General features: G+C 28.5%; 1 protein-coding gene across 1 annotated transcript in view; it reads left to right on the top strand.

The window, feature by feature from the left end:
- The window catches only part of LOC100212265 (gastric triacylglycerol lipase), a 40,652-nt gene that overhangs the window by 21,844 nt on the left and 1,452 nt on the right, over positions 1-17,356 (top strand). The window contains exons 4-6 of the mRNA XM_065812866.1: positions 3,097-3,194; positions 10,033-10,178; positions 14,015-14,245. Coding sequence (XP_065668938.1) covers positions 3,097-3,194; positions 10,033-10,178; positions 14,015-14,245 — 475 coding nt within the window. The remainder of the gene's footprint in view (positions 1-3,096; positions 3,195-10,032; positions 10,179-14,014; positions 14,246-17,356) is intronic.

The raw sequence follows: 17,356 nt of genomic DNA, 5'->3' as shown, positions 1-17,356 counted from the left end.
CTCAGTTGTAATGCGATCAATTATTTCTCATTTCAAATTTTTATACATAGTTGGCACGATGCTGCGAGAAAAAGTGGTCTTGCTCGAAATATGACACTGAGAAACAACCAATTTCATAAGTGCCTGAAAATCTTGTCCTTCTACAAAATCGTACGGCAGGTAATTGGAAGCCAACATGTGCCCAATAGATCGTATTATTTCTTTAGCTTTTTCGTGATCGGACATCCATGCTGTTTTCTTAGCCCACAGATCTGTGACACTAACAGTTGTTTTCCAGCTTTATTTTCTTCCTTTTTCATTCTTTTTGCTTCTTGTGCCTTTTTATCACACTCTGCTGATTCGTTCTTATGATAACTTCTCAGGTGAGTAAATAACCCAGTTGTAGATAAAGTAGGACAAGATATTTTTTGACTGCATTTTCCAATTTTACAAAGACCAAAAATTGTATCCTTAATTTTATGCCTATCAAAATAATTCCAAATAACGCTCCTTACTCACTCGTCCTCCAATTTGAAGCGTTTTAATATAATTTTACAGTGACTTTTTGAAGCGTTTTAATACGATTTTACAGCAACTTTTTAAATATCGAACTTTAGTTTCAAAATTCGAATTATATTCGATTAACTAAACACATTCGATTTGAATTCTATTGTTGAATAAACTCGAACTCAAAACTTTGAGTTTCGCACACCCCTATTGAATACATTATTTAACAGTGGACTTTTGTTACGCTAAGAAAAATTATTTAATATTTTAATAAACTTTCAAGTTGCTTATACTAGACTATTTGTAAATATTTAATGAAAATTGTTTAAAGTATTTTAAACATTAGGTAACTATATGTAGTTATTAAATGTTTAAAATACTTTAAAAAATTTTTAATCAATATTTGCAAGTAGTATTTGCAAAATTAAAATAAAAGTAATTACACTTTTTAAACACTTATGTCTTGTAGTCAAATTGTTACTGTCTACCTATTGTATAATATATTATATAGAAAGCGTTTAATAAGTATTTTTACTTATGTTCATTTATTATTTAAAAAAGTTTACTCTTAATTGCAAACAAGCAAAAGTTAGCATTGTTAAAATTGTTTTAAAATCGCTCTACCTTTTGAAAAAACAAATTTTTCATTAATTTAATTGTCTTTAAATTAAGTTTCTAAATAATTTTAAGTTTTTTTTAACTCTTACATTTTAGCTAGTGATAATAAGTTACAGGACATAATTACTTTTTAATCCATTTTATTGTCCTAAAGAAATAAGCTTAAAATAAGCAGAAAATTAGTTGTTTAATACTGCATTTGAAACTAAAACTTTTTTTCCTATTTTTAATAAAAAAGAAACAAAAAATAAGTATTTCTGGGCGCTTTTCTTTAGTCGCTCATACTGCTCCAGCGGTACCAACACAGGTCTGGGTTTGTCTCTGCTTGAAAATGTTCTTTTATCGTTGATGATTGATTAACAAATATAAGCGTGTTAAAATTACAGATATTATTTTAAAAATAAGAAACTAACTCAGAAGAAACAACTTTAGAAGGCAAGCCTTAAAATCAAATAATTTCAATAATCAAAAAATGACTTGAATACTAATGATTTGGATGACCTAATTAACTGGAAATTATTAAAGCCACAGAACCACCATTTACCTCAAATCTAACAACCAAACAGATCCAACCAACTATGGATGTACTTTTTATGATTTACTTATCTAAACCACCCGTAAAGTGTTGAATCCTGTTTAAAATTTGTGACAGTTGCTGCTAAATTGGTATTTGGATCAGAAGCAAAAGATCGGTTTATATAGGCAAGTATTATATCAAGAACAGTGATTTCTTTATTTGATACAAAGAAATGCTTTAAAATTAAATAAAAGATAATTAACTGTATTTTTATTGCTTACATTATCTATATATATATGTATATTGATTTTTAATCTTATTAAGTGTTAAATGTTTGGTTAAAAAATGGGCTTTTTATACCTGAATTTTATACTTTTTTTTTTTTTTTTGTTATAGCCTTGTTTGCCATATTCAGTTATTCTAAAAACCAGTTTTTGCATAACAAATTAATTTTTTTCCTAAACTTATTGTATCAACTTCTTTTTGGTAAATTAGGATTATATAGTTTAACAATTTAATTTTTTCAATTACCTTAAGAATAGTAAATGATCACCTGTCATCAAAACAAATAATTGCTGCAGATATTCCAATTTCAAAGATTTGTTAAAATTTTAAAAAAAATTGCAATATATAAAAATAATGCAATATATAGTTGTATTAAAATATAAGAAGTTAAAGAATTATCAACTGCAAGTTAAGAAAAAGTAATATTTACTCTTTATTATCCAATAAACAGTAAATAATGCTACAAAACAAATAAAATTTAAAAGTTTTTAAATTAAATAGGACATAAAATGTACTAGAAAATATGACAAAATGTCAAAAAAAGTTATTTAACTAGTTAAACAAACTAGCAAATTTTCAAGTTGTTTTAAACTATGGATTTAAACAACTAGCAAATTTTTATGCTGTTTTAAATCATAGCGTTAAACAGCTAGCAATTTTTTATGTTGTTTTAAACTATGGGTTTAAACAACTAGCAATTTTTTATGTTGTTTCGAATCATAGAGTTAAACAGCTAGCAATTTTTAAAAGTGTTTTAAATAACTACTAGTTGATATATAACTAATAAATAACTTTTAAATACTAATAAATAATATAAACTAATAAATAACTTTAAATACTAATAAATAATATAAACTAATAAATAACTTTTAAATACTAATAAATAATATAAACTAATAAATAACTTTTAAATACTAATAAATAATAATAAACTAATAAATAACTTTAAATAACTAGTAATTTATGTTTAAAGTTATTAAATAATTGTTTATTTGTTAGGGATGTGAAGTCTCAAAAAAATCTTTTTTTAAAAACGTTTTAAAATCTTTTTTAGGACTTTACATTCTTGATTTTAATCAAATAAATGATCAAAGTTACATAAAGATAATTCAATTAAAATAACACAATATAGAATTAGATAAATATGATACTTTAATTTTAAATATTTAAAAAGATTTTTAATTCAATAGTTTTGATGAAATGGCCAAGTACGACCTTCCTGCATCAATAGATTATGTATTGGAGACCAGTAATAAATCAGATTTGTATTATGTTGGACATTCTCAAGGTTTTAATTTTTATTTGATTTATGACTGAGTTAGTTTGTAATTATTTTTATGATATTTTCAAATTACTAATCAAACAAAGATTTTACTTCATCACTGAACCTACTACAGATTTATTAGAATTATACAGTTTTAGTATTTTGTATGTGTTTTTAATGATGGATAATCAAATGGTTTTGATGACCCTGAGTTGTCTTCACTAACAAAAATGGTAAGTTACTTTTATTTTTAATTATTTTCTATTTGCTTTGTGTTATTTTTATACTTTGCAATTGTTCATTTTAATATATGTGCATACATGCACATATATTAAAATGAACAATTAAAATGAATGAAACATCGGATGGTTTAAAAACTTCAATTGAATTCAATTCTAATTTAGCTTACCAAATAACCTGGTAATTAGTTAACCTCAAGAAAATGGTGAAAAAAGAGGAGAAGTTGAAATTTGATAAAGAATCAATTATATTTAACCAATAATAAATCAGAAGTGAAAAAAAATAATGTGTGCCTCTTAGAGTTATTGGTCATAACAATAATGCTCTAGTCATCCTTAGCAAATGATAAAATAATGGCCTATGAGTTAGCAAGTCTATCTAAATCCACTGGTGTACTAATGAAACCTGTGACTAAAAATATCTTATATAAAGCAATAAAATAAAATATAAAGCAATAAATAAAATGAGTAGATAATAAAGTTGTAAGAAAAATGATAAATAATGATAGTTCGGATAATTAAAAGAGAAAAACAGAAAATGTGGCCTACATGGTTTGAACTCTGGATCTTCAGTTTATAACGCAGCGCGCTAATCCACCATGCTGTAGTGTCAGTCTTAGGGTGAGTCATACTTTTAAAGTTTTGGATATGGTAACATGCACAATATTTTTTTTATGTATTACAAGAGATTTATATAGTTTTTTTTTCTTAAAATGTTTATCTAGTGGGAGCTCAGGGCATTTGAAAAATGTTTTACTAAAAACTCATTAAAAAAAAGTTTTACTAAAAACTCATCAAAATGGCCCTATTCTGCCTTTTTTAAAAAAGCTTATGGGAATGCAATCATCAAAAAACAATTAGACATAATATAGACATGAAAATAAAACATAACCCAAGGTGCTACTTTACTTAAGGCCATACAAACACGATAGACATAAGAAAAGCTGTCAACCATTATGGATTTTACAAGAAAAAAGTATAAATGTTAGAAATGGTAGAGCGATAGTAATTTAATTATGTAATAGGATATTGGAAGAAACATGAATAATTTTTTTCTCTTTAAAAGTTTGTCTTGTGGGGGCGCAGGGCATTTAAAAAATGTCAATTTTAAAGTTAAAAACTCTAAAAAAATTAGTATAAGAATCTTATTTGTTATTATCAATGTACATAATCCAACTAATATATAAAATGAGGTGAATCGTAAAACATGGTTATCAAAATTTGTGGGCTTGGGACTGATATCATCTCCATTATTATTAAAAACCATAAAAATTGGTCAATAACAGGAAATGGTGTATGATTTTTATATGGTATAAAGTCAGTCTTGTAGCTAATTTGTAGGATAATTACTAAAATAATAGTTTCCTGAACGATTTGCTTTTTGAATGTGTTCTATTTATTTATGATCACTTTGGTATCCTAAATATTGTAATAAAAAAAAAAAAGAAATGATGTAATTAACAAATTTATAACATATATATAAAGATAGTCTTTACTACAAAAAGCTACCAATATTTTTTAACAAACATAATATTAATTTAATTGTGATAAATAAGTCTACTCGAGCTCAACAGCATTAAAATGCCCTAAATTGCATGAGTTATTGGGTGATGGACTTGAGCTTTGTTTATCGGAGCTGCCTATGGTGAGAGATATGGAATTTCATTGCATGAAAGATCAGTAACACATTTGAATACAAGATGTATGTGTAATAGCTGATATGTTTTACGAATGGATTGTGTATCATGATGTTGGAGACTCTTTAGTTGCCATTGGTGCTGACTCAACAAATTTAAACACTAGTTGGAAAGGAGGTGTTATCATCCACTACCTTGAACATAAATTGGATAAAAAACTAATATGAATAATTTGTGCTCTACATACAAATGAACTACCACTCTGACATCTTATGATTCAGCTTGATAGAAAAACTACATCAAAAAATAACTTTTCTGGTTCTATTGGAAAACTTATAGGTAAGCTTACTAGCATCAAAGTCAAAGGTAGCATAATAAAAATTGAATTTCCTAATGCAATGATAGATCTTGACTCTGAAGTTGTAAATTCGCTTTTTGAGGATCAAAATTTTCTTTATGAAATTACCCATACTATTAACGCAGGAGTTTTTCCAGACAATCTTAAAGGCAAAGAAATTTGGCGACATTCCCATGCAAGATGGTTGAATTTCGCAAATAGAATACGTTTACTTTGGTGCTCAGAAACCTTACTTTCAGTTAAAGAAACATATAATCTTTAACTTCTGGTGGAGGTTATTGTTGGAGTTTATGCACCACTTTGGTTTGAAATCAAAGTAAAGTGGAAGGGCCTAACCATATACTCAAGCAATTAAAACTTCTTTGCCATCAAAGATTTAAAGTGAAAGACTTTGTAATGTTTTATCATCTTTATGGAATGCTCATAGTGAAAATGTTCTTCAAGCATTGTTATGTAGTCTAGAAAAAACAGAAAGAGAATTTGCAGTTAAAACAATTTTAAAATTAAGAGAAGATTCAGAAATAATGTAAGAAGTAGAAAACATATACATAATGAAAATGCTAATTCACTTTTTGATCTAATTACTATTAGATCAAAAAGTGATGTATATTACAATGAAGTAATATACATCCTTTGACATTTTTATTGTCAAAGAACTTTTAAAATACAATGATACCCCGATGTATGTACCTTGTTTTCCTGCTCATGGGCAAGCTATTAAAAGATGTATCCAAGAAGTCACTAGAGCTTCTCAATCGTTATTTGGAAAAGATAGAAGAGTTGGGTTCATTAGAGCAACATTAGCACATCGAGAAATAATGCTCGTGAACCAATCAAAAAAAGATTTATTTAAATTAATTTAGGCAATATAAATTTTTTTAGTTGTTTTCTTTTGCTTTAGGATATTATTTATAATCATAGTAAATAAATTTAACGTTAAATATATTTTTTCTCTTTTATGACATTTTTTAAGGACCAATAAATTTTTAACCCCTCAGAGGTTTCTGAGCTTCAATTTGTGAATTATTGTAGAAACTAAATTAGGCCTACCGTGTTTGTATGGCCTAAAGTAAAGTAGCACCTTGGGTTATGTTTTATTTTTATGTCTATATTATGCCTAATTGTTTTTTAATGATTGCATTCCCATGAGCTTTTTAAAAAAAAGCAGAAAAGTGCCATTTTGATGAGTTTTTAGTAAAACTTATATTTTTCAAATCCCCTGCGCCCCCAAAAAAATTATTTACCTCTCTTCCAATATCCTAATACATAAAAAAAATAATGCGCGCGCTCTACATCCAAAATTTTAAAAGTATGACCCAACCTAGTCAGTATTGGTGTATCAAAAAAAGATTATAAAAAAAGAAGTTTATAAATATAGTATTATTTATGGTCTAAACACTAGACAATAATTCATTAAAAACCTCCTCAGGAATGCACTGTTATCACCAATGATGTTTCAGGGAGCTCGAGACCTGCACTAACACCACTCGCCAGGGGCGTGTCCTTGAAACAGATCTACCACCTACACTCCACATCATGCTAGTCAATGTTGCAATATACTAGGACTACTCTCAAGTCCTTAATACAAGGGGGGTGGGAATTTTAGTCAAAATTTTATAAACAAGGGAGGTGGGTGGGGAATTTTTCATGTTACAGTATAAATATTTTTTATAAAAAATTTCAGTTTATAAATCTTAACTAATATTTTTACAAACACGCATAAAACTGGTCAAATGTGCATTTTCTAACAGCTGTTTTATCATAATTTCCATAGAATTTAATATGCTGGTTCAAGTTTTATAATTTACACTGAAAGTTTTTGTTTTTTATCGCTGACTGAAATAATAATTTTCTATTTTTTAAGGCCGATTTTCACTAAATTTTGTATTTTTTAGTTTTAAGATTAAGTTTTTGTTGATAACAAGTGAAAATTAACAAACTGGGGGGGGGGTCTTAATAAGCTTAGGGTGGGCGGAAAATTTTTCCAAAAATTAATAAATGTTCCTCCTGCCTATTATTAAGGACTCAAGAGTACACTTAAAAATGCCAAAAGTCTCAAACCCTATCCCAGTTTTAATACAGATCCAGCATTCTCAAAAATATAATGAAGGTGGTGAGGGATGCACTTGGTGTGGTCATGAATAAGTATGCCAATACACATATAAATATCATGTACACATACACTAGAAGAGACAAATGTAAACACATGCATGTAAGCACATATATTAAAAGGAACAATTGCAATGTACAAAAATAACACAAAGCAAATAGAAAATAATAATTGAAAATGAAAGTAACTTACCATTTCTGTTAATGAAGACTGTAGGTGCAAACCACAATAAACTAACTGGTGATGTAAAATCAAGAAAATTAAAGAGAAATGAAAAATTTAACAAGACTGTCTTAAAATAAACAAAATACAATGGCAATGAAAGATCTCAGCATAGTCGACATTAGTTTTGTCTAAACTTATCTAGTAGAATAGTTCAGTAGATTCCAAAGCAAGAATACATTTGTTATAAAAATAGGCTACATATATGTGTTATTCTTGTCATGCTTGCAGCATGACAAGAATAATTTTCAGCATTTTTTGCATATGTATTATCTGGTTATTTGTATGGAAGTTATCTCTTTGTATTGAATACTTCGTTTTTGATTTTAAATACATTTATAGATGGTTTAATCTTGCCCTGCTTTAAGGTCTAGCCCAGAATTGCTAAAGGTCTAGAAGAATTGCTTTTTACAAATTTTTTAAAGGTAAATACATTTTATTATATAGTGTTTAATCATGTAAATGACTTCGATACATGATTTTCTTGCATAGTCATATTAATAATGACACACAAAATATTGAAAACAAAATTTAAAAAAATCTAAACAATAAACATTATCTGTTATTAAACCAGGCGATTGATTTTTTTTTTTTCAATAATGTGACTTAAATTTGTCAAGAAAAAATAATTCACAACCAGCTTAGGTAGGTAGAAGAAAATTGTTTGACACAGTTTTACATTTCTGCTTTAGATATATGTATATTTTTAGGTTATGCATAACATTTTAGTTATGTACAACAAAATATTAAACAATTATTATATAAATAATAATAAAATAAAAGCAAATAAAAATAATTGCAATAATTATAAGCAAGTGGATATATTATTATATTTTACATATTTTTATCAACAAAATATGATCAAAGGAGTGACACCAAATTTTTATTAATAATAAAATAAAATTAAAGCAAAAAACAAAAACTAATATTACAATGTACACCATTCATTATTTTCTCTTGTATAATCTGATTCTTACGTTTAGCACTACAACTTTTATGTGCGTTCTCACATGGATTTCTTACATGTTTCTGTATTTTGTACACCAATCATTAATGTCTAGAAAGAATTATACAAATCTCTAATAATGTCCTAAGGGAATTATTTGTGTAGCAGTTGTTACAAAAATAAAGAAGCTAAAACCAGACTATTGAACTTTAAACTGGATTTGAACAAATAGTTGAACAAATTTTTTAACAAATAGTGAGACAAATAGCAAATAGTATATTTATTATTCTAAGTTTTATGAATACATAATATACAGTAAACTTCGTAGTAGAAGTTTAAAGAATACTGAACTTTTGTTAAACTTCAGTTACAAAGTTTATCAAATGTTTTATATTCCACTTCGTTTAAATTTGGTTGGCAAAGGTAAGCAAACTTTGTTGATGCTTAGTAATGATAACCTTTTATATTGTTCTTTTAGAAGTTAGAATTTTTAGTAAATCTACTTAGTTGAATTATTAGCAGGGATGCGGAATTTCAAAGAGGACTTTGGATTTGAAAGTCACAAAATGATTATTTATTCCTTGTTTTTGGTATCCAGGAGTTTTATAAGTAGTTCTCTATAAAGAGACTTATGAACTACCTTTTTTGAAAAAATTAAGACTTTTAGGTTAGAGAAACAATGATTTTTGATCTGGAGTTCTTATGTATAATGATGGCACGGGCATAGGGACACCAGGATTTTGGTGACTAAAAAATAATAGGTTTCAATTAATTAAATCTCATGAATTTGTTTCTCATATGTCTCTTAACATTTTTAGAGCATCTTGACTCCAGGAAAAGTATGTAAAGTATGAGGTTTAGTGCATGCATGATTTGGCTTCCTCTATGGAGTATGATTTTTGCATTTTTATTGCATGATTGTTGCTTATTTAACATTATTACTTTTGTTACGCAATTTACTTTTATTTTGTTCCAAATGCTTTATCACTCTTTTTAGTTTGTTTTCTTATTTCACTGAGGTTTGGCAGCTCATTTTAGTCATTTGATGCAACTGTTAGCATTTCTTTAAATACTATTTTATATTTTTAGTTTTTCTTTTTTAACTATGAAAATATCAATGAACGCTAATTACACTCTAAATAAAAAGCTAAAAAACTTTTGTAAATACTAATTTTATGTTTTTTGTTTTTCTAATTACAGTTTTGTTATAGAAATTTTACAATCAATTCAGCCTAACTCATTTCTGTTATAAATAATCAATTCACATTTAACTTATTTTTTCAAAAATGATGGAAACCAGAGCATAGTTTTACTTAAACTCTCACAAAATTCTATTTTGGTTTTATATAGGTACTTCAATTGGTTTCATTGCGTTTGGAGAGAATAAAGAACTAGCAAAGAAAATTAGAACTTTTGTTGCATTAGCACCCGTGGCAACAGTTGGTCATATTAAAGGTGCTATTAAGGCAGTTTCTATTTTTGCTCCAGAACTTGAGGTTAAAAGTATAATTTGTTTTTACTATTTTTTTAAATTTGATCTACTAATGATTTGTACATAAATATATAGTTGTGTTGAGGTGAAGATCTACTTAGATGTTGACAATATAGTTTTACTGAGGTGAAGATCTACTTAGATGTTGATAATATAGTTGTGCTGAGATCGTTAACAGATAAATCAAAACCATTTATAAAAGCATAAAAACTATTGGTCAAAAATGATAACAATTTTTGTTTGTTTTTGTTTTATTTATTGTCTGATATATGCAAGATAAAATAATTCTTTTGAAAATACCGCTAGACAGACATCACGCTATACATTAAGAGAACCATGTTGCGATTATTCTTACAATAATTACTGCTTTATTGCTATATAAATACTATTTTTTGTAAATGTATTTAACTGTTAAATTGGTCGAATATTCAGTGAGTTAATTTAAACAAACAATAATCTTTGTTGATTTATCTACAAATTTTTTTTTCCAATTGATTCGAATAATAATAGTCTTTGATAATAATTTGAATAATAGATGTCTTTGTCAATAATTTGCCGCAAATATCAAGTGATGTGGAGTTTCCTAACTTAGGTAACAAAAGTGAGGAAGAATTGTTTCAAGTAAGGAGAAGCAGAATCTTGCCAGTACCATCTAGCGACCCTGAAGAAAGTGATGATGAAATACTGGACTGGTTAGAAAATGATAACGTGCCTATAATCAAGCAATTCATTAGAAAAAGTGGTAATAATAAAAAAAACATATCAAATAAATATACAATATATAAAACATAGAGCACAGATACGTTCAACATAATATAGTATACAAAATATAATAAAATATAGTATATAAGTTTACAATATATAAAATATACAGGTAAATTCAATAACCAAATATTTTTGGTTATTGAATTTATCTGGCGGATCCAGGAATTTTTGGCGGGCTTTGGAGATTTGATGTTGAAATAATTTTGTATTTTGTATCACATTTGCATCTCCTTAGAAATAAAAAAGGTCGTCCTTTCTATGATATTTTAGGACTTTCAGATTCTGGTGAGGGGGATGCATAACCCACCCACCCCCACCCACCCCCCCACCCCTCTCCCCTGGATCCATCACTGTAGTTAGACGACTAAGTTACTTCTGTTATACTAATAGCTCAAATAGTTGTCATTAAATTTTTGGTTGGGGTTTTTCAAATAAAAAGATTATGAAAATAGAAAAAATTGAATAAAACCCAACATTGCAAATTATAAGAATCAGGAAAACAAGACCAAAGGAGCAAATTCCAAAGAACTGATTTTCGAGGGAAAAAAACTAGACAAATATGAATTTTATAGAGCACTTAGGAACAGTTGCGATGAGACTTAATTAAATTTATTAAGTAACACGAGAATGAATTTTAGTAGATGACACAAGCAGCGTTTATTATAGTATTTATAGAAAAAAGAAAGATAAGCAATATTATGACGATATGACAATGGTTGAAGGTTGGCTGCAAAAGCAGGTCCAACTATGATTACAATGCGTTTTTGCACCTTCTCTAAAAGAGAAAAGGCACCATTTGAAGATCTGTTCCAGATAAGGCACACAGTATTCCATACAAAGTGGATTTGAGATTTTTAAAGATTATGAGAAAAATAGAATCCTAAGTGAGAAAGTGGTGAGCACGATAAAGAGATGCAACTTTAGCAGATGCTAATTTTGCAATGGGTTTGATTTATGGTTTCCAAGAAAGATCGAAAGTAAAAGTTGTTCCTAGAAGACAAAGGGTAAGTGACTCATCGAGTACATTACCGGTCATAGATATACGAAGATCTAGATTGTTACAATAGCGTTAGCTGATTAAACTGAGTTTTAGTTAAAGTTCACTAGCTACTGAGAGCCCATGCTGTAGCAGAAGTGAGATCCTTTTCAAACTCGAATGCCCCCTCTAAGCAATCAGAGAGTATTGGCTTCTTATCAAAACAAGAATAAATGGTAGTATCATCAGCAAACAATGTCACCTTAGATATGAGAATTTCTGGGAAAACCTTAATGTAAATTTAAAAAAGTATAGGGCCAAGTATTTTTATTTGATTTAAAAAACAAAATATACTTTTTTTCAATTTAAAATTAGCAACTGTTAATTACTAATGACCTTTCAACCTAAAGTTTTACAGAAACTTTTGAAAATTTAATCTAAATTTACTAATAACAATCTTTTACAATAATGTAAAATTAGTTGCTTTCTATAAGTTTACATATAAGGTAACAACTCATAACTAGAAGTGTAATTTCACATAATAAATTAATCGATTATGTATTCGCCATCGCTGTTTACGACCTCTTCCCACCTCTCGACCACTTTGTCATTGCCTTTTTGCCAAAAATCCCCCAGTCTAGTATCGAAGAAGTTATTGACCCAGTTTTTAAGGTCCTCTTCATTATAGAAGGTAACGCCCCTCATATGGTTCGACAGATGTCGGAAAAGATGGTAATCTGTGGGTGCAAAATCGGGAGAATACGGCGGATGCTGAAGGACCTCGCATTCAAGCTCTTGGAGTGTGACTTTGACGACTTGTGCTACATGGGGTTTGGTGTTCTCGTGAAGGAGTATGGTTTGGCCTTGTCGATGAGGTCTTTTCAGTTGAATAGCTTCATTTACACGGCGTAGCTGGGCTATGTAGAGCTCCTTGGTGATCGTGACATTCCTATCGAGCATTTCCCAGTGCACCATGCCCTGCCAGTCCCACCAAACACATATCATGATCTTCTTTGGATGAAGGTCACGCTTGACTCTGGGCTTTGGCGTATCTCCTGGTGCCACCCATTCCTTCCTTTGCTTCATATTAATGTATAGACACCATTTCTCATCTCCCGTGACGATTCGATGCAAAAAGCGCTGTTTATGACCACGTGTTGCTCAAGGGGGGGCGAGATGTTGAGAAGCAATTTGAAGGCGATTTTCTTTGTTTACTTTGCTCAACTCGTGAGGTACCCAGGCTCCCAATTTTTCAGCAAATCCCATTGAATAAAGATGGTTGAGAATCGTTTTATGATCACAGTTCATTTTTTCGGCCAATTCACGACTTGTTTAGTGACCGTCCTCCTTTAAAAGTGCTTTGAGACGCTCTTCGTCGAAGTCAGAAGGTCTCCCGCTGCGAGGTGTGTTGTCGACGTCAAAATCGCCATTTTTAAACTTTGCAAACCATTTTCGTGCAGTGGACTCACCTATGACACCGTCTCCGTATACGTTGCAAATGTCCCGGGTTGCTTCAGCAGCCTTTTGGCCTCGATGAAAAGCGAAAAAAAGTAGGTGTTGAAAATGTTGTTTTTTACCTCCTGGATATTCCATTTTTAAGCCTTAAAAGTAACAAAAAATTCCAAAAAAATTATTCCAAAAGACGATTAGGACAGTTTTGTAGAGCAGAAAGAGCTCTATCGAATGAATATTTACACTTTGTCAAACAGCAACAAATCGTTGTAAAATAAAATAAAATATAAAAACGCTACAAATATATTCCCCAACCCAGTATATATATATATATATATATATATATATATATATATATATATATATATATATATATATATATATATATATATATATATATATATATATATATATATATATATGGGTAAGCTGGCTAATTTTTTTTTTCTTCAAAAAATAAAAATTGTTATTTAACATGAATAGATAAACAAGGTTTGTAGATTTTTATGCTGTAAAAACAAAGTTTTGTATTTTGAATATAAGCATATTTGTTAAATAGTGTTTCAAACTCTTGCACATTTTTGTAATATTGGTTAACTGTATTATTAATGGAATCTAATTTTTTATAACAATAAATTTTTTTTTAGATGTTTATAAATTTATTTGGAATTTATGATTTCCTTCCGTCAACACCTTTTGTACATTATCTTGGTGAATATGTTTGTGGTTTGTGGAAAGTGAATGAGGAAGTATGCAGTTCTTTAGCTTTTCTTATTGCTGGATATGACACTACTAATTTAAATGAAACAAGAATTCCAGTTTATATGACACACCTTCCTGCTGGAACGTCATCTAAAGATATGATTCACTTTGCTCAGGTGTTTTTGTTCAACTTTATTATTATTATTATTTTTTTTTTGCTAATTATTATATTTAATAATAATTATTTATGAAAGGAAATTCAAAAATAAATACATAGAATTGGATTATTAAAGATGGAAAGCCAGTTTTTTATTCAGAGTTATAAGGAGATTATATTTTAAAGGGAAAAAAATAACCTTGTCTATTTTTGAGGAGCCTAATAATAATAAAACAACAATGATTTACTTGATCATATATTCATAAAAAAATATAAATGTATTTGTTTATTATTTTAAATTTAGTTTTGTTTGTTTTATTGATTAAACTTCAGCTAAACTTTAGCTTTCAAAGTAAGGACCAGTAAAGTAAAATCATATTTCAATATCAATACCACCGCCAAATCTACATGAAATGTTCAAAGCTAAGTTTTATGATCATTGTAAATTGCCTACTTTGTTGTAATTTTATAAAGAAAAGCAAGACTTAATAAGGTTTTTTAAAAATTACCAATTTTAATTTTGGGTTATTTTTATTATTTCAGATATTTCTTCAAAAAGAATTTCAGAAATAAGATTTAAAATTATATAAAAATATGCTAAAATAAATTATGTAATTATTTATATAGTTCTGATGCCTTTTCATTCAAATAAAGGTTTAGTTCTGCCAGTCCTCCAAGCGACACCACAAGTTGTCATTTACCAATGGTGCTTAATCAGAAAAATAGTTTCTGTTAAAACTAAAAGTAAAAAGTGTGATAAACAGAAATCTATGCTTTTATTTCAACTATCACTGGTTTACCAATATGTTTAATTAGTAATAAAATATAATTAACTAGTAATAAAAAACTGTCAAATTATAAGAAATCAAATCTTGAACATTACTTTTTTAACAAAACACTGTTGCCATTAGATTTTTATAATAAAATTACAACAAGGCTTTTATAATAAAATTACAGTCGTACAGCAGTTAGCATTTCTGTTTCTTGAAAAACAATGAAACTTGGGAAAGTTTCTAGGGATGTAAAAGTAGCATCTATTGATGGTAATACAGTTGGTGCAAAAAGTGAGTGATAAAAATAAAGGCTTTGTGTCCCATTTAAAAATGGTATTAAACATAACATTTTCCGCTTTTATTGTAGTACCAGGAGTCGCTGTCTACACAATCATTTTCTTTTAAGAGATAATGGACTTATTAGTAAAAATAATCATTCAAATTGATTTTAAAATCTACAACTTTACAAACGGAACTAGAAAAATTGGAAAAGATAAAAGGAACAATTTGCAATAGACCATTAATTGACATAAGTTTGGACCTTGTCTAGAAAAGAAAGAGCGTCATTAGAAGAATCAGTCCAAATAAGACAACAGTATTTTGTACAAGGGCAAATAAGATATTCATAGAGGTAAAAAAATGCAATCATGAGTAAAAAAATGGTGAGCTCGATAAAGAGAACCTTAGCGGATGTTAACTTAGCAATCAATTGTATATATAGTTTCCGTGAGAGGTCACTAGTGAATGATAATCCAAGAAGACGTAAAACAAAGGACTCAGTGAGAGGGTTGACATTCATCAATATAGGGTAGTTGTTTGCAGTAAATAACTGAGATTTGTCGGAGTTAAAATTCACACACCACTGCAAGCCTTTTTTAAAATTCACACACCACTGCAAGCCCACTTTTTGTCAAGACAGGAGTGTAGAGTTAAGTCATTAGCAAACGCCAAGCTTTATTGAGTTTTTTAGATATGTCAAGAGCAGTAGCCATAGCCTCACCACTTCCATCTAATGCCCAATAAAATCTTATTGTCACAGCAGTTAGCAATTTAGTCGTAATGGGAGAGGATTGAAAAGCATATTAATTGTCTGACAGTAATTTATTTGACTCGAGATGGGGTGTTAGAATTTTGTTGATCAAAGACTCAAAGATCTTGCTAATAACAGAAAGAAGACTGATCAGATGATAGTTGGAAAGGTCAAAATGCTCTCCAAATTTTTGAAAATTGAATTTTCCAGCATGCAAGAAAACAAGGTTCAGTCAAGCACTTATTAAATAGTTTAAAGTATCTTTATTGTTATCTAGATGGTTTCGGCTAAAAAAATTACAAAAGTAATTCATTTGAGATAATAACTGGTTTCATGAATATTTTTCTGACAAGGTATTTTTATGGTCTTAAGTTTTGATGTTGCAAAAAAGTAACTTCTGCAGTTTTGTTTAAATCTTGTTTACAGTAGCATAAGTTGTTAATACTTTTGTAATTTTTGAATTGTGATGCATCTCTGCCACTTATATAAAGTGTTTATCATTATAATGCAATTAAAGTAAAAAGTTTTTTTAGGAGTCATGTTTGATTGTGATTGATGATCAATTCTAGGTATATCTCTTGAAAATTTTTGTTGATGCACTCTGCACCAACACTACATTAAAAAGGGTTGAGCATGTTTTTAATTGCGTTGGCCTTTGGGAAACTCTGTTGTAGTGATCATGTTTGTTCGTTCTTTTTTCTGACAATACGACCTCGTATTGTCCGAAATTCTCTTCCTTTAAAACCTTTATAATCAGACCCATTTTTAGCATGCTGGGTTATGTCAGAAATGGTTTTTCCTGCAATTTTTTCAATTTTAAATTAATCCAAGGTGAACTTCTCTCCGTTAGATCGATGCTCTAAATAAAATTTGTAAACTCTTTTCTGTTAGCTTCTGGTTTTGACGTCATTTTCTTAGATATGTTTAACTTTTTTTACAAAAAGTAATTTATATAAAGAAAGAATATTAAGTTTGTAAAAAAATAAATAGTATTTAAAAACAAAAAAAGATTGAGTTAACCTTTTTTAAGCTTTAAACAAACTAAGTTAATTATTATTGAATGTTACCAACTAATGTTGTTACATTATTTTCATGTTTCTAATGTTGTTACATTATTTTCATGTTTCTAATGTTGTTACATTATTTTCATGTTTCTAATGTTGTTACATTATTTTCATGTTTCTAATGTTGTTACATTATTTTCATGTTTCTAATGTTGTTACATTATTTTCATGTTTCTAATGTGCTTTATTATAGTACTGATGTACTGATATCAAAATCTAATTAATCATTTTTCAGAAACCTAGTTTCCATAACTTTGAAATTT

The sequence above is a fragment of the Hydra vulgaris genome, chromosome 12 (genome assembly GCF_038396675.1).
Source record: "Hydra vulgaris chromosome 12, alternate assembly HydraT2T_AEP".
Taxonomy (NCBI): Eukaryota; Metazoa; Cnidaria; class Hydrozoa; order Anthoathecata; family Hydridae; genus Hydra; species Hydra vulgaris.
The sequence above is the reverse complement of the archived record's forward strand: the minus strand, read 5'-3'. Positions and strand labels throughout refer to the sequence as shown.